The 17,933-nt window shown below is 50.5% G+C and overlaps 1 protein-coding gene across 2 annotated transcripts in view; it reads right to left on the bottom strand.

Moving 5' to 3' along the window:
- The window catches only part of LOC121576828 (ceramide synthase 1), an 84,693-nt gene that overhangs the window by 29,327 nt on the left and 37,433 nt on the right, over positions 1–17,933 (bottom strand). For both annotated transcript variants that reach the window (XM_041890350.2, XM_041890351.2), the window contains one exon: positions 1,581–1,740. In XM_041890350.2, coding sequence (XP_041746284.1) covers positions 1,581–1,740 — 160 coding nt within the window. The remainder of the gene's footprint in view (positions 1–1,580; positions 1,741–17,933) is intronic.

The following is a 17,933-nucleotide window of genomic DNA, read 5'->3' as shown; positions in this document are numbered from 1 at the left end:
GTACCTATCCCGGCCAGAAGCCATGGATCATAAGCAACATCCGCACTGAGCTAAAGGCTAGAGCTGCAGCTTTCAAGGAGCGGGACATTAATCCGGACGCTTGCAAGAAATCCCACTACGCCCTCCAACAAACCATCACACAGGCAAAGCGTCAATACATGACTAAGATTTAATCCTACTAAACCGGCTCTGGCGCTCATCAGATGTGGCAGGGCTTGCAAACTATCACGGATTACAAAGGGAAACCCATCTGCGAACTGCCCAGTGATGTGAGCCTACCAGACAAACTAAATGCCTTCTATGCTCGCTTTGAGGCAAGCAAAACTGAACCATGCATGAGAACACCAGTTGTTCCAGACGACTGTGTGAACACGCTCTCCGTAGCTAATGAGAGTAAGACCTTTAAACAGGTTAACATTCACAAGGCCGCAGAGCCAGACGGATTATCAGGACGCGTACTCAGAGCATGCGCTGACCAGCTGGCACGTGTCTTCACCTGACATTTTCAACCTGAAGCGCGTAGCTTCGGTTGCAACACTCACTACCAAGTTCCAAACTACCTCTGGAACCAACGTCAGCACAATAACTGTTTGTCGGGAGCTTCATGAAATGGGTTTCCATGGCGGAGCAACCGCACACAAGCCTAAGCTCACCATGCGCAATGCCAAGCGTCGGCTGGAGTGGTGTAAAGCGCGTCATCATTGGACTCTGGAGCAGTGGAAACACATTCTCTGGAGTGATGATTCACGGTTCACCATCTGGTAGTTCGACGGACTAATCTGGGTTTGGCGGATGCCAGGAGAACGCTACCTGCCCGATTGCATAGTGCCAACTGTAAAGTTTGGTGGAGGAGGAATAATGGTCTGGGGCTGTTTTTCATGGTTTGGGCTAGGCCCCTTAGTTCCAGTGAAGGGAAATCTTAACGCTACAGCATACAATGACATTCTAGACGATTCTGTGCTTCCAACTTTGTGGCAACAGTTTGGGGAAGGACGTTTCCTGTTTCAGCATGACAATGCCCCCGTGCACAAAGCGAGGTCCATACAGAAATGGTTTGTCAAGATCGGTGTGGAAGAACGACTGGCCTGCACAGAGCCCTGACCTCAACCCCATCGAACACCTTTGGGATGAATTGGAACGCCGACTGCGAGCCAGGCCTAATCGCCCAACATCAGTGCCCGACCTCACTAATGCTCTTGTGGCTGAATGGAAGCAAGTGTCCGCAGCAATGTTCCAACATCTAGTGGAAAGTCTTCCCAGAAGAGTGGAGGCTGTTATACCAGCAAAGGGGAGATCAACTCTATATTAATGCGCATTATTTTGGAATGAGATGTTCGATGAGCTGGTGTCTACATACTTTTGGTCATGTAGTGTAGCTCTCCAAGGTATGTTAGTGAATGACAAAAGAAGAGAAAAACTGCCCATGCAACTACCAAATTTCGAAAACTGCCCCTTGTGCATTCTACTATTATAACTCTCAACAGCAGTTGAATGCCCGACTGAGTTCCACTACCGAATATTTTAGGTATATGTATCATCTAACAATAATTGTGCAGCTTTTTTTTTTGTGTATGTCTTACCATAGAATACGGAGGGTGGGTCGTGGAAAAAGGTGTAGTTGGTGAAGAAGAGCAGGTAGGTGCTGTAGGACCAGGACATGGTGTAGAATACCAGCTTCCACGCACTCTCTGGCATCTTGGAAGAATCTTTGGGCTGGAGACTACACCATTGTGCAAACGGCTGCAACACAAATCACAGGATACTTGGTTATTGTTCAAAACTCAGCTGGGGAAACTCAGCTTTCAGACAGTTTCGAAACTCAATAGAATGTTAAGTATGCATCAGTGTTATACAGTATGTACGCACATTGATAAGTAATGGGGCTGTATGGAGATCAAATATTTAATTGATGTGAACATTTGCTGAATGTCGGCCAAAATCAATCTCGCTCCATCTTCTCCTACTGCCGACCACTGGGCTTCCTCTAATCACCATATCTGGTGGTGAGTGGAAATGCCAACCGGATGCTTCAGATTTATACATCCGGTAAAACATCTGGCTCATTGTGCTATTTGTGGAATGGGCAGCTGCAGCCCAATATGGCGACCGGAGTATGGGCAAGTGGGTGTGTCGAAAGAAGTGGGTGTATGGAAAGCAAATCAGCTAATTGGGCAGATTTGTTGCCACTCAAGACGTTTTTCATGGCTGATTGAGCTGCACGAGTCGATAAGCCAGTGTCATGACTCTCCCTGGGTGAGGATCACATCAGCTTGGCAAATGGCCAGGCAGAGACTTTTCCCGCCCAAATACTTCACATGCAACAATGAACATTGGGATAATATATTTCAACATCCAAACGTTGGGAATGATGAGAAATGGAATATGGGAAATGAATGTCTATTTTGTGATGTCATAAAAAATTGTATAAAGGCGTTATAAGGAAAACATTGTGACTTGAAGAGCTTTTACACTGTGGATATCAGGCTTACATCCTTTACCTTGTGTAGAAAATATCAAGGAGGAAGACAATGTTTTCCTGAAGATAGGAATGTGATTTTAGCTTTCTATCAAAATCATAGTGATAATAATACTTTTGCCTCATAACTAGCCACGCCCGAGGGAGCTCAGAGAGCGTGTCAGTATGACGGAAACGCCCCTCTTTACCAGAGTGCATAAAAGACTGAGATAAGAATTATCAGATCAGACTAGACGAACCTCAAGCTGCAGCTTTTGTCCATATTGGTCCCGACCCTGAAAATCAACACGAGGTGAAGACGACAAAGTTGCCTCCACTAACAATCAATGTTACGGCTGAGTAGCTGTTCTAAGTACTGTATCTAAGAAGGTGAATTTAAGTGGGACCATCCTGTTACTCTCTTCAAACCATTGTCTACTACACTGCTCTCATCACCCCACAGGGGATCATCCAGAAGACCACTTCCAGAACGAGTGAAAGTAAACAGACAACTAAGAAGAAGGACACTGTGACCTCTTGTGGACAATCTGAGCCTTACATCTAAAAGGCCATCCGAGAGAGAAGGTCCAATAGACCCCTTCCCACAATGGCCTGGGTCCAACAGAGATACACCAGGAGACCTCTAACACGTAAATTAATGCATTGCTTTTCTTCCTTAATGGGCGGCAGTTCTGGGCAAAGTATTAGGATTACTGTGAGTGTAGGTCCATGTGTATCCAAGTGTTTTCTCTCTCTCTCTCTCTCTCTCTCTCTCTCTCTCTCTCTCTCTCTCTCTCTCTCTCTCTCTCTCTCTCTCTCTCTCTCTCTCTCTCTCTCTCTCTCTCTCTCTCTTTAAATCACCATCTTTTGTAACAAGTGTCATATTGTGTTAGTCCGCTAGGGACCCGTTTTCACTGTACAGTATTAAGTTTCTAATCCTACCTATACCGTGTACGTGTTTGTATCTTGTGTTATCATTTTTAATTAGTTAGTAAATAAATAATTAAATCAATTTGTGTGGTAAGGAATGATCAGTAAGACCCGGGTTCGTGCAAACTTAAAGAGCCTACAACTTTCAGAATGAGACTGATTTGAGGTAAATGATTAATAAATGACTGTTAAATTATAAGGAATATCTAGATATCTTTAGAGTTAATTCGGGAAACGGTAACTTGTTAAACAACTTTTCCCGTGGTGCCCCAAATTCCTAATGAGTTAATTGTTACATGATTAATTTAAACTAGTTGTCACACTCTGGCTCCGGGACTTGTATTTTGAGTCAGGGTGTGTTCGTTTTGTTGGGTTTTGGGTAGGTTATGTTGTGTTATTGGGTGTGTTTGGTTTTGTTGGTTTTGATTAGTCATGTGACTCCCAATCGGAGGTAACGAGTGTCAGCTGTCGGCTCGTTATCTCTGATTGGGAGCCATATTTAAACTGTGTGTTTTCACCTTGTGTTTGTGGGTTTTTGTTCCGTGTTCAGTCTTTGTACTGTTGGACTTCACGTTTCGTCGTTGTTTATTGTTTTTCGTGTTGCACTTTATTAATAAAGTCATGTTCACTTCAAACGCTGCGCTTTGGTCTACTCCCTTTGAAGACGGTCGTGACAGAAAACCCCACCATAAAAGGACCAAGCAGCGTGTCAAGCGGCAACAGGATCCACCTACACAGGATTTATATCCACCCATAAAGGATTCATGGACATGGGAGGAGATTCTGGATGGTAAGGGGCCTTGGGCACAACCGGGGAGAATATCGCCGTCCTCGTGAAGAGCTGGAGGCAGCTAAAGCCGAGAGGCGGCGATATGAGGAGGCAGCACGGAGGCAAGGCTGGAAGCCCGAGAGTACTACCCAAGAATTTCTTGGGGAGGAAGCGCCGGGTAAGGAGATAACGCTGGTGGATGTCCTCCTCGGCTGGGGACATATTACGCAGGAGGAGGCCGTCCGGTACCGGAGGGCGATGAAGGGGGAGAACCTGGCAGGAGAGGAGCAACGGCATCAGCAGGGCCATCGTCGGAAGGACGAGAGGCAACCCCAAAAAACTTTGGGGGGGGGGCACATGGCTTGGGCGCCTGGGCAGCAGGAGGCTGCCACAGGGAGATGTGGAGAGAAGGCTATCGGATTACGGGAGCCATTGGCGAGTAGAGGGAGGGAAGTTGTTGTGGCACGGCGTGAGAGACTGAGGTGTGTTACCAGTCCGGTCCGGCCCGTTCCTGATCCCCCAGTTAAGGCCAGTGGTGTGTGTTCCCGGTACGGACCGGCCTGTTCCTACTCCACGCACCAGGTCCACGATGTGCGTCACCAGCCCAGCCCGGCCTGTTCCTGCTCCACGCACGGATCCTACGGGGTGCGTCACCAGTCCAGCCCGGCCTGTTCCTGCTCCACGCACGAAGCCTACGGGGTGCGTCGCCAGCCCAGCCCGGCCTGTTGCTGCTCCCCGCACTAGCCCTGAGATGCGTGTCCTCAGCCCGGGACCACCAGTTCCGGCCCCACGATCAGGCCTACAGTGCGTCTCAGCCGGCCAGAGTCTGCCGTCTGCCCAACGGCGCCTGAACTGCCCGTCTGCCCAACGGCGCCTGAACTGCCCGTCTGCCCAACGGCGCCTGAACTGCCCGTCTGCCCAACGGCGCCTGAACTGCCCGTCTGCCCAACGGCGCCTGAACTGCCCGTCTGCCCAATGGCGCCTGAACTGCCCGCTCTGCCCAACGGCGCTTGAACTGCCCGTCTGCCCAACGGCGCTAAAGCCGCCCCGTCTGTACTGAGCCTGCAAAGCCGCCCGTCTGCCATGAGCCTTCAGAGCCGTCCGCCAGACCGGGAGCCGCTAGAGCCTTCCGCCAGACAGGAGCCGCTAGAGCCGTCCGCCAGACAGGATCAGCCAGAGCCTTCCGCCAGACAGGATCAGCCAGAGCCTTCCGCCAGACAGGATCAGCCAGAGCCTTCCGCCAGACAGGATCAGCCAGAGCCTTCCGCCAGCCATGAGCAGCCAGATCCGTCAGCCAGCCGTGAGCAGCCAGATCCGTCAGCCAGCCATGAGCAGCCAGATCCGTCAGCCAGCCACGAGCAGCCAGATCCGTCAGCCAGCCGCGAGCAGCCAGATCCGTCAGCCAGCCATGAGCAGCCAGATCCGCCAGCCAGCCATGAGCAGCCAGATCCGTCAGCCAGCCATGAGCAGCCAGATCCGTCAGCCAGCCATGAGCCAGCCAGATCCGCCAGAGCCGTCCAGCCAGGATCCGCCAGAGCCGTCCAGCCAGGATCCGCCAGAGCCGTCCAGCCAGGATCCGCCAGAGCCGTCCAGCCAGGATCCGCCAGAGCCGTCCAGCCAGGATCCGCCAGAGCCGTCCAGCCAGGATCCGCCAGAGCCGTCTAGCCAGGATCCGCCAGAGCCGCCCAGCCAGGATCCGCCAGAGCCGTCTAGCCAGGATCTGCCAGAGCCGTCCAGCCAGGATCCGCCAGCCAGCCAGGATCCGCCAGAGCCAGCCAGCCAGGATCCGCCATTCAGTCCGGTGCTGCCCCTTAGCCTGGTGCTGCCTCTTATCCTGGTGCTGCCCCTTAGTCCGGTGCTACCCCTTAGTCCGGTGCTGCCCCTTAATCCAGGTGGGTTAAATTGGAGGGTGGTCATTTGGAGGAGGCTACGAGAGTGGGTAGTGACTATAGTGGGGTGGTGGTCAAGCCCGAGCCGGAGCCGCCTCCGAGGAGCAACACCCACCCAGCCCTCCCCCTATTGTGGGGTTGTGAGGCGCGGTCGCAGTCCGCGCCTTTAGGGGGGGGTACTGTCACACTCTGGCTCCGGGACTTGTATTTTGAGTCAGGGTGTGTTCGTTTTGTTGGGTTTTGGGTAGGTTATGTTGTGTTATTGGGTGTGTTTGGTTTTGTTGGTTTTGATTAGTCATGTGACTCCCAATCGGAGGTAACGAGTGTCAGCTGTCGGCTCGTTATCTCTGATTGGGAGCCATATTTAAACTGTGTGTTTTCACCTTGTGTTTGTGGGTTTTTGTTCCGTGTTCAGTCTTTGTACTGTTGGACTTCACGTTTCGTCGTTGTTTATTGTTTTTCGTGTTGCACTTTATTAATAAAGTCATGTTCACTTCAAACGCTGCGCTTTGGTCTACTCCCTTTGAAGACGGTCGTGACACTAGTAACAATTAAACATAGTAGGTAATTATTCGATAAATAATAGTCATCACAATAATGAAAGGCACGTCACGACACCAGCGACCAGTACACCGCTGTTGTTTCGACGTGCCTGCTGACCACTGAGAGGTGCTTCCTACTCGGTAGCTGCAAGGTCATGTCGCCGGCGGTAGCAATTCTTTCCCCTTCCTCCCATGAATTTATTTCAAGTAGGATAGCAGCTTACACAAGAAATAACTAATATTGATAACCATATAGATGTCACCTTGATCAATCAATCAATTTTATTTTATATAGCCCTTCTTACATCAGCTAATATCTCGAAGTGCTGTACAGAAACCCAGCCTAAAACCCCAAACAGCTAGTAATGCAGGTGTAGAAGCACGGTGGCTAGGAAAAACTCCCTAGAAAGGCGAAAACCTAGGAAGAAACCTAGAGAGGAACCAGGCTATGAGGGGTGGCCAGTCCTCTTCTGGCTGTGCCGGGTGAAGATTATAACAGAACCATGCCAAGATGTTCAAAAATGTTCATAAGTGACAAGCATGGTCAAATAATAATCAGGAATAAATCTCAGTTGGCTTTTCATAGCCGATCATTAAGAGTTGAAAACAGCAGGTCTGGGACAGGTAGGGGTTTCGTAACCGCAGGCAGAACAGTTGAAACTGGAATAGCAGCAAGGCCAGGCGGACTGGGGACAGCAAGGTGTCATCATGCCCGGTAGTCCTGACGTATGGTCCTAGGGCTCAGGTTCTCAGAGAGAAAGAGAGAACGAGAGAATTAGAGAGAGCATACTTAAATTCACACAGGACACTGGATAAGACAGGAGAAGTACTCCAGGTATAACCAACTAACCCCAGCCCCCCGACACATAAACTACTGCAGCATAAATACTGGAGGCTGAGACAGGAGCGGTCCGGAGACACTGTGGCCCCATCCGAAGAAACCCCCGGACAGGGCCAAACAGGAAGGATATAACCCCACCCACTCTGCCAAAGCACAGCCCCCGCACCACTAGAGGGATATCCTCAACCACCAACTTACAATCCTGAGACAAGGCCGAGACACAGTGGCCTTCGTTGATGCATACAGTCTACTCAATGGGGAGGGTATGAATGGCAACAACACAGGGACACAGTGGCCTTCGTTCCCGCTTGACAAGCACTACGCGTTATCTACCCAGAACATATCGTTTTTTCTGCCGGAATCACTGATTCACTGGACCTTTAACACCGGATCATCGTAGCTAGATAGCTGCAATCAAATGGACGTTGTTGTTGGCTAATCAGCCTCGAGCTAGCCGCGAGCCAGGCCCATCTCCCGGCTATCTACCTCTCTGTCAACCGGATGGGACCTCCTAGTGTTGACATGGAGCCCCGCCGATCCAACACGACTGGTCTGCCGACGAAATCGTCTGATGTGATTACAACAGGTTTCCCGTTACGACGTTGACCACGAAGATCCATATGCTAGCCCCGGCCCGCTAGCACACGCTAGCCGTGGCCTCTTGCTTGCTAGTGCTATAGCAGCCCCCGAACTACCTCCGAACTCTCCTATTGCTGTTCACCGGACCTTATGATAACTCAGCTATACAGCTGATGCCTGCTGGACTGTTCCTTTATACGGTACCGCATCCTGTTTATGTTTAGCCTCAGCCCTAACTTTGTCGCCATTACCAGCTGTTGTCTTAGCTCTCGAATAACACCTGTGATTGCTTTATGCCTCTCTCCCATTTCAATATGCCTTGCTTATTGCTGTTTCGGTTATTTCTTATTGTACTATTTCACTGTAGATCCCCCAGCCCAGCTCAACCTGCCATAGATAGCTCCTTTGTCCCACCCCCCATACACGCGGAGACCGACTCAATCGGTGCCTCCAGTGATGCTATCTCTTTCATCGTTACCCAACGCTTAGGTTTACCTCCACTGTACTCATATCCTTCCATATCCTTTTCTGTACATAATGCCCTGAATCTATTCTACAACGCCCGGAAACCTACCCCTTTTTTTCTCTGTACCCAACGCACTAGAAGACCAGTACTTAAAGCCTTTAGCTGTATCCTTATTCTACTCCTCCTCTGTTCCTCTGGTGATGTAGAGGTTAACCCAGGCCCTGTAGCCCCCAGTATCACTCCTACTCCCCAGGCGTTATCATTTGTTGACTTCTGTAACCGTAAAAGCATTGGTTTTTTGCACGTTAACATCCGAAGCCTCCTCCCTAAGTTTGAGTTATTCACTGCGTTAGCACACTCCGCCAACCCTGATGTCCTAGCAGTGTCTGAATCCTGGCTTAGGAAGGCCACCAAAAATTCAGAAATGTCCATCCCCAACTACAACATTTTCCGTCTCGATAGAACTGCCAAAGGGGGTGGGGTTGCAATCTACTGTAGAGATAGCCTGCAGAGCTCTATCGTACTATCCAGGTCTGTGCCCAAACAGTTTGAGCTTCTACTTCTAAAAATCCACCTTTCCAGAAATAAGTCTCTCACTGTTGCCGCTTGCTACAGACCCCCCTCTGGCCCCGAGCTGTGCCCTGGACACCATATGTGAACTGATTGCCCCCCATCTATCCTCAGAGTTCGTACTGCTTGGTGACCTAAACTGGGATATGCTTAACACCCCGGCCAACCTACAATCCAAACTAGATGCCCTCAATCTCACACAAATTATCAACGAACCTACCAGGTACAACCCTAAATCTGTAAACATGGGCACCCTCATAGATATCATCCTGACAAATGTACCCTCTAAATACACCTCCGCTGTCTTCAACCAGGATCTCAGCGATCACTGCCTTATTGCCTGCGTCCGTAATGGGTCCGCGGTCAAACGACCACCCCTCATCACTGTCAAACGCTCCCTAAAACACTTTAGCGAGCAGGCCTTTCTAATTGACCTGGCCCGGGTATCCTGGATGGATATTGACCTCATTCCGTCAGTAGAGGATGCCTGGTTGTTCTTTAAAAGTGCTTTCCTCTCAATCTTAAATAAGCATGCCCCATTCAAAAAATTCAGAACTAAGAACAGATATAGCCCCTGGTTCTCCTCAGACTTGACTGCCCTTGACCAGCACAAAAACATCCTGTGGCGTACTGCATTAGCATTGAACAGCCCCCGCGATATGCAACTTTTCAGGGAAGTCAGGAACCAATATACACAATCAGTTAGGAAAGGAAAGGCTAGCTTTTTCAAACAGAAATGTGCATCCTGTAGCACTAACTCCAAAAAGTTTTAGGACACTGTAAAGTCCATGTAGAATAAGAGCACCTCCTCCCAGCTGCCCACTGCACTGAGGCTAGGAAACACTGTCACCACCGATAAATCTACAATAATCGAGAATTTCAACAAGCATTTTGCTACGGCTGGCCATGCTTTCCACCTGGCTACCACTACCCCGGCCACCAGCTCTGCACCCTCCGCTGCAACTTGCCCATGCCCCCCCGCTTCTCCTTCACACAAATTCAGACAGCTGATGTTCTGAAAAAGCTCTAAAAATAGCCGACGAAATTGTCGCAACCCCTATTTCTTGCCTGTTCAACCTCTCTTTCGTAACGTCTGAGATCCTCAGAGATTGGAAAGCTGCCGCGGTCATCCCCCTCTTCAAAGGGGGTGACACTCTAGATCCAAACTGTTACAGACCTATATCCATCCTGCCCTGCCCTTCGAAAGTATTTGAAAGCCAAGTTAACAAACAGATCACCGACCATTTCAAATCCCACCGTACCTTCTCCGCTATGCAATCCGGTTTCCGAGCTGGTCATGGGTGCACCTCAGCCACGCTTAAGGTCCTAAACGATATTATAACCACGATCGATAAAAGACAGTACTGCGCAGCCGTCTTCATCGACCTGGCCAAGGCTTTTGACTCTGTCAACCACCGCATTCTTATTGGCAGACTAAATAGCCTTGGTTTTTCTAATGACTGCCTCACCTGGTTCACCAACTACTTCTCAGATAGAGTTCAATGTGTCAAATCGTAGGGCCTGTTGTCTGGACCTCTGGCCGTCTCTATGGGGGTGCCACAGGGTTCAATTCTCGGGCCGACTCTATTCTCTGTGTTTATCAATGATGTTGCTCTTGCTGCTGGTAAAGCTCGGATCCACCTCTATGCGGACGACACCATTTTATATACATCTGGCCCTTCATTGGACACCTCCAAACGAGCTTCAACGCCATTCAACACTCCTTCCATAGCCTCCAACTGCTCTTAAATACTAGTAAAACTAAATGCATGCTCTTCAACCGAACGCTGCTTGCACCCGCCCACCCGACTAGAATCACTAATCTCGGCGGGTCTGACCTAGAGTATATGGACAACTACAAATACCTAGGTGTCTGGTTAGACTGTAAACTCTCCTTCCAGACTCACATAAAGCATCTCCAATCAAAAGTTAGATCTAGAATCAGCTTCCTATTTCACAACAAAGCCTCCTTCACTCATGCTGCCAAACATGCCCTCGTAAAACTGACTATCCTACCGATCCTTGACTTCGGCGATGTCATTTACAAAATAGCCTCCAACACTCTACTCAGCAAATTGGATGTAGTCTATCACAGTGCCATCCGTTTTGTCACCAAAGCCCCATATACTACCCACCATTGTGACCTGTACGCTCTTGTTGGCTGGCCCTCACTACATATTCGTCGCCAAACCCACTGGCTCCAGGTCATCTATAAATCACTGCTAGGCAAATCCCCGTCTTACCTTAGCTCACTGGTCACCATAGCAACACCCACCCGTAGTCTGCGCTACAGCAGGTATATCTCACTGGTCATCCCCAAAGCCAACACCTCCTTTGGCCGCCATTCCTTCCAGTTCTCTGCTGCCAATGACTGGAACGAACTGCAAAAATATCTGAAGCTGGAGACTCTTATCTCCCTCACTAACTTTAAGCGTCAGTTGTCAGAGCAGCTTACCGATCACTGCACCTGTACACAGCCATTCTGAAATTAGCCCACCCAACTACCTCATCCCCATATTGTTATTTATTTAGCTAATTTGCACCCCAGTATCTCTATTTGCACATCATCTTTTGCACATCTATCATTCCAGTGTTAATACGAAATTGTAACTATTTTGCACTATGGCCTGTCAGCTTCCTGCCTCCTGTTTGTCTCCGGGCCTCTAGAGGTCATCTGTGTTCCCCTCTGCCTTAGTTCTTCCTCGTGTGTCCTAATTAGTTTGATCCAGGTCACCTGTGCCTTGTTTCCCCTTGTGTATTTTAGCTGTGTGTTTTCCCCTTGTTTCTCACTTGGTTATTGAGTCCTGGCTATGTGTCTCCTGCTTTGTTCCACCGTGTCTTTCCAAGTAAGGTTTTCTAAGTTATCTTTGGTTTGTTTTTCTCCCCTCGTGGAGTTATTTTGTTTTGCCTCCTGTTTTGTTAGTATACCTCTTTCTGAGAAGAACTTTTGTTGGACTATTTTTTGAAGTGCTAAGAACTTTTGTTTTTACATTAAATCTACTTGCCTGGAGTATTGCCTTGGGTGTTTCATTTGGGTCCTACTACACCTCCTCTGTGGCTAAGGGGTATTACCCCCAGCTCTCCACATCTGAGACCGGAGTTCAAGCCCAGCTTGTGACAGAATAACCAAGTCATCATGGACCCAGAAACACTCAGTTCCCAGGACCTGTTGGCGGTGATCACTCGACATGAGGCTTCTTTCCAGCGCCATGAAGCCGTTCTCAGCCGACAAGAGGAGCTGATGGCTAGACATTCTCAACTCCTGGCCGAAATGATGAGTTCCCTTCACCAGCTCTTTGAACGCCTCCTTGGTCCTCTCCCTTCCCCCAGGTCACCTCCCAGTGACGACAGGCCTTCTCGGTTGGCGGAGCCCCGACTACCACCTCCCAAGCCCTTTTCTGGGGATCCAAGCTCTTGCCAGGGTTTCCTCACCCAATGCTCCCTCACCTTCGAGCTCCAACCCTCAAGTTTTCCCACAGACCGTTCCAAGATTGCCTACATCATTACCCTTCTTTCAGACAAGGCGCTCGCCTGGGCCTCTGCGGTGTGGCAGTCCCAGGAGGCCTGTTGTGACTCCCACGCTGCATTTGTAGAAGAGTTCAAGCGGGTGTTCGATCATCCTGTCAGTGGGCGGGAGGCTTCCAAGCGCCTACTGTCTCTCCGTCAGGGCCCCCGAAGCACGGCAGATTTCGCCATTGATTTTCGGACCATAGCAGCAAGGAGCGGATGGAATGATGAAGCGCTGAGGGTCTGCTTTCAGGGAGGGTTATCTGAGCCCCTTCAAGATGAGTTAGCCACCCGAGAACCAGCTGGAGATCTCGAGTCCCTCATAGCCTTGGCCATCCGCCTGGACAATCGTCTAAGAGAGCGGAGAACGGCTCGCCGCCAGGTGTCTCAGTCCCAAGTTCCTCGGAGCAGCTCTGTTTCTCCTGTTTGGACTCCGTCATTCAGAGCTTCCCCGGCTCCTGAACTGCTCCATGATTCACTGGAGAGCATGCAGTTAGGCCGTTCCAGGCTTTCTCCCAACGAAAGGGAACGTCGCATGAGGGAGCGTCGGTGCCTCTACTGCGGGGTTGCCGGCCACTTCCGCTCCACTTGCCCCGAGCTTTCGGGAAACGCCAGTCCCCGCCCAGCTACAGGAGGGCTGTGATGGGGAGAATTAGAGCTCCTCCTACTAACGCTGTCCTGGCTATTCCAGCCACTCTGTCCTGGGAGGGCCACCAGCATCGGGTCCAGGCTATGATCGATTCCGGTGCCGCAGGTGATTTCCTGGATGTAACCTTGGCTAAGGAACTTAAGATCCCGACCCAACTACTTCCTCATCCCCAGGCAGTTACAGCCTTAGATGGCAGACCTCTGGAACCAGGAAAGGTTACAGAGGCGACTCAGTCCCTGCGACTTACCATCTCTCAACACCAGCAGGAGGAAACCTTCTATCTCATTGACTCTCCCGAGTATCCTATAATCCTGGGTCACCCTTGGCTATGCAGACATAATCCCCAGATCGACTGGTCTACTGGCACCATTCTAAGCTGGGGTCCCACTTGCCAACTCACCTGTATGCTTCAGAGTTCCTCAGCCCCTAGTACCCAGTTTCAAGAGTCTGTTGACGTCTCCCTAGTCCCCAGTGTTTACCATCGGTTCAAGGCTGTGTTCAGCAAGGCCCGGGCTACTTCCTTACCGCCTCATCGCACGTATGACTGTGCCATTGATCTACTCCCTGGGTGCTGCCCTCCTAGAGGTCGGATCTTTTCCTTGTCCTCCCCCGAGCACGCCGCTATGGACACCTACATTAAGGAGTCCTTGGCAGCTGGCCTCATCCATGCCTCTACTTCCCGGCTGGGGCGGGCTTCTTTTTGTTGAAAAGAAGGACGGGGGCCTTAGGCCTTGTATTGATTACCGGGGACTCAACAAGATCACGGTTCGGAATCGATACCCTCTTCCTCTCATGGCCACTGCTTTTGAGCTGCTTCAAGGGGCTTCCATTTTTACTAAACTGGATCTCCGCAATGCTTACCATCTCGTGCGGATCCGGCAAGGTGACGAATGGAAGACGGCGTTCAACACGCCCACGGGGCACTATGAATATCGGGTGATGCCGTTCGGGCTCACCAATGCCCCCGCAGTATTCCAAGCCCTGATTAATGATGTTCTCCGGGATATGCTTAATCTGTTCGTCTTCGTGTACCTGGACGATATCCTCATCTTCTCGAGGTCACTGAAGGAGCATGAGGGGCATGTTAGCCGGGTTCTCCAGAGGCTCCTGGACAATCACCTCTACGTTAAACCTGAGAAGTGTGAATTTCATGTTTCTCAGACTCAGTTTCTCGGGTTTATTGTCACTCCCGGGCACCTAGAGATGGATCCCAAGAAGGTCGAAGCGGTCCGCAGCTGGCCCACACCTGCCACGGTCAAGGAGGTTCAACGGTTCATTGGCTTTTCTAACTTCTATCGGAAGTTCATCAAGAATTTCAGCTCGGTGGTAGCCCCCTTGACGACGCTTACCAAGGGAGGAGGGACCAAGATTCACTGGGGTCCGGAAGCAGCAGGGGCCTTCGAGGATCTCAAGCGCCGCTTCACGTCTGCTCCGATTCTGGTGACTCCTGACCCAGAAAGACCTTTCGTGGTGGAGGTGGACGCCTCAGAGGTGGGGGGTGGGAGCCGTCCTGTCACAGAGGGGTGAGGATGGGAGATTACACCCTTGTGCCTTCATGTCTCGCCGCCTGTCTGAGGCCGAGCGCAACTACCACGTGGGGGATCTAGAGTTACTTGCAGTAAAACTGGCCTTGGAAGAGTGGCGCCATTGGCTTGAGGGGGCTCAGCACCCGTTCCAGGTTCTCACAGACCACAAGAACCTGGAATATCTCCAACAGGCTAAGCGGATGAACCCTCGGCAAGCACGATGGTCCCTTTTCTTTAATCGATTCCAGTTCCTCCTGTCTTACCGACCTGGCACCAAGAACGTCAAGCCGGATGCCCTGTCTCGAGCCTATTCTCCCGAGGTACAAGAGAAGCCCTTGGCATCGATTATTCCGAGGTCTAGGATCGTCGCACCTCTTCAGTGGGAACTAGAAAGAGGGGTACGAGAAGCCCTTGTCCATGAGCCCGATCCGGGCGGTGGTCCTGCCGGTCGCCTGTACGTTCCTCTCTCTGTTCGGGCCCGCGTCTTGCAGTGGGGTCATGAGTCGCCCTTGACATGCCATCCAGGCAGTGCTCGCACACTGGAATTCCTCCGACGGGCGGTTTTGGTGGCCGTCCATCAGGAAGGACGTGCAGGTCTATGTTGAGGCCTGCCCGGTGTGCAACCAGGGAAAGTCGGCACGCCAGCGACCCCAGGGACTGCTCCATCCCTTACCTATTCCTCGAAGGCCATGGTCACACCTTTCTCTGGACTTTGTTACGGGACTTCCTCCATCCCAGGGCAACACCGTCATCCTAGTGATCGTTGACCGGTTCTCTAAGGCGGCCCGGTTTATTCCCCTGCCCAAGCTGCCCTCGGCTAAGGAGACTGCTGAGCTCCTCATGAACCATGTCTTCCGGATATTTGGCATTCCCCTGGACGTGGTCTCTGACCGAGGTCCCCAATTCTCGTCCCGGTTTTGGGGGCCTTCTGCAGGCTTATTGGGGCCACAGCCAGCCTATCGTCGGGGTTCCATCCAGAGTCTAATGGCCAAACGGAACGGATTAATCAGGATCTGGAGACCACCCTGCGGTGTATGGCGGCCAGTAATCCCACGTCTTGGGCCACCTATATCATTTGGGCTGAATATGCCCACAACACCCTCCAGTCTTCAGCCACCGGATTGTCCCCCTTCGAATGCCAGTTCGGTTACAACCCTCCATTATTTCCAGAGGAAGAGGCGCAAGTTGGTGTTCCTTCGGCCCAGCGCTTTGTCCAACGCTGTAGGCGGACCTGGAAGAAGGCCAGGTGTATCCTCCTTCGGACCTCCCAGAGATACCAAAGTCAGGCTAATCGACACCGCCGGACGGCCCCTAGTTTCCGAGCTGGTCAAAGAGTTTGGTTGGCCACTAAGAACCTGCCCCTCCGGGTCGAATCCAGGAAGCTTTCCCAGAGATACATCGGCCCTTTCCGCATTGCTAGAAAGGTTAACCCTGTTTCGTATCGTTTGGTTCTGCCTCGCTCCCCTTAGAGTTAACCCCACTTTCCATGTTTCACTCCTTAAACCTGTCTTGTCTTCTCCTTTTGCCCCCCCACGCAGACCCCCGCCACCTCCCAGGATCATTGACGGCCAGCCAGCCTACACAGTCCGCCGGATACTGGACTCCCGGAGGGTCCAGAACTCTCTGCAGTATCTGGTGGACTGGGAGGGCTACGGGCCAGAGGAGCGCTCCTGGGTTCCAGCCAGGGACATCCTGGACCCAGGTTTGATCCGAGATTTTCGCACCCCTGGGGCCGGGGTGTTCTGGAAGGAACGTCAGGAGTCGTTCCTAGAGGAGGGGGTCCTGTCAGCTTCCTGCCTCCTGTTTGTCTCCGGGCCTCTAGAGGTCATCTGTGTTCCCCCTCTGCCTTAGTTCTTCCTCGTGTGTCCTAATTAGTTTGATCCAGGTCACCTGTGCCTTGTTTCCCCTTGTGTATTTTAGCTGTGTGTTTTCCCCTTGTTTCTCACTTGGTTATTGAGTCCTGGCTATGTGTCTCCTGCTTTGTTCCACCGTGTCTTTCCAAGTAAGGTTTTCTAAGTTATCTTTGGTTTGTTTTTCTCCCCTCGTGGAGTTATTTTGTTTTGCCTCCTGTTTTGTTAGTATACCTCTTTCTGAGAAGAACTTTTGTTGGACTATTTTTGAAGTGCTAAGAACTTTTGTTTTTACATTAAATCTACTTGCCTGGAGTATTGCCTTGGGTGTTTCATTTGGGTCCTACTACACCTCCTCTGTGGCTAAGGGGTATTACCCCCAGCTCTCCACATCTGAGACCGGAGTTCAAGCCCAGCTTGTGACAATGGCCTATTTATTGCCTTACCTCCATAACTTACTACATTCGCACACACTGTATATATATTTTCTGTTTGTATTTTTGACTTTATGTTTTGTTTACCCCATATGTAACTCTGTGTTGTTGTTTTCATCGCACTGCTTTGCTTTATCTTGGCCAGGTCGCAGTTGTAAATGAGAACTTGTTCTCAACTGGCTTACCTGGTTAAATAAAGGTGAAAAAATAATAATAATAATAATAATACTGTTCGGCAACGGCGTTGGAAGTAGCTACCTAGTAGCCAATATCAGGGTGACAGTCACAGTAAGCACACACATATAAGGCATGAAGCAACAGTACACCCATCATGAGTTGGCCTACTTTTAATACAAAATAAACAATCATCAGTTTTATAACAGAACATTTAGAATTATTTGTGTAAAACTAACAGTGAAATACGACTCAGACTTATCCTCTGGCTTCAAAACAGAAGTACAGATTATCGCGGTACGGTAGCTCAATGTATAGTAGTTGTGTGTTAAGAAAGACACCCATTCGCCCATACTCGGGTCACCATTTTAGGATGCAGATACCCCCTTTTCACGTTTGGCAGAAACGTGTCTTTTCGTGCAAATCTCCCCATGTCTGTGGTCACTAGTCACCACAGCCACAAAGTCAGAAGGCCCGCCTACTCAACTAATCAGATGAGGGAGTGTGATGACGCGTATGCCGGCTCAGAAGGCCCGCCTACCCGACCAATCAGATGAGGGAGTGTGATAATGTGTATACCGGCTCAGAAGGCCCGCGTAACCGAACCAATCAGATGAGGGAGTGTTCTTCGTTCGCGGGAAGCGCCGCATTCTCAAAATGGCATTTCTCGAGTTCAACTTTGAGGACCAAATAACTAAATACATTCGGGAACAAGAATTGGCAATGTCACTAAAATTCATTACATTGAGAAT

This window comes from Coregonus clupeaformis, chromosome 11 (assembly GCF_020615455.1).
Source record: "Coregonus clupeaformis isolate EN_2021a chromosome 11, ASM2061545v1, whole genome shotgun sequence".
Taxonomy (NCBI): Eukaryota; Metazoa; Chordata; class Actinopteri; order Salmoniformes; family Salmonidae; genus Coregonus; species Coregonus clupeaformis.
The sequence above is the reverse complement of the archived record's forward strand: the minus strand, read 5'-3'. Positions and strand labels throughout refer to the sequence as shown.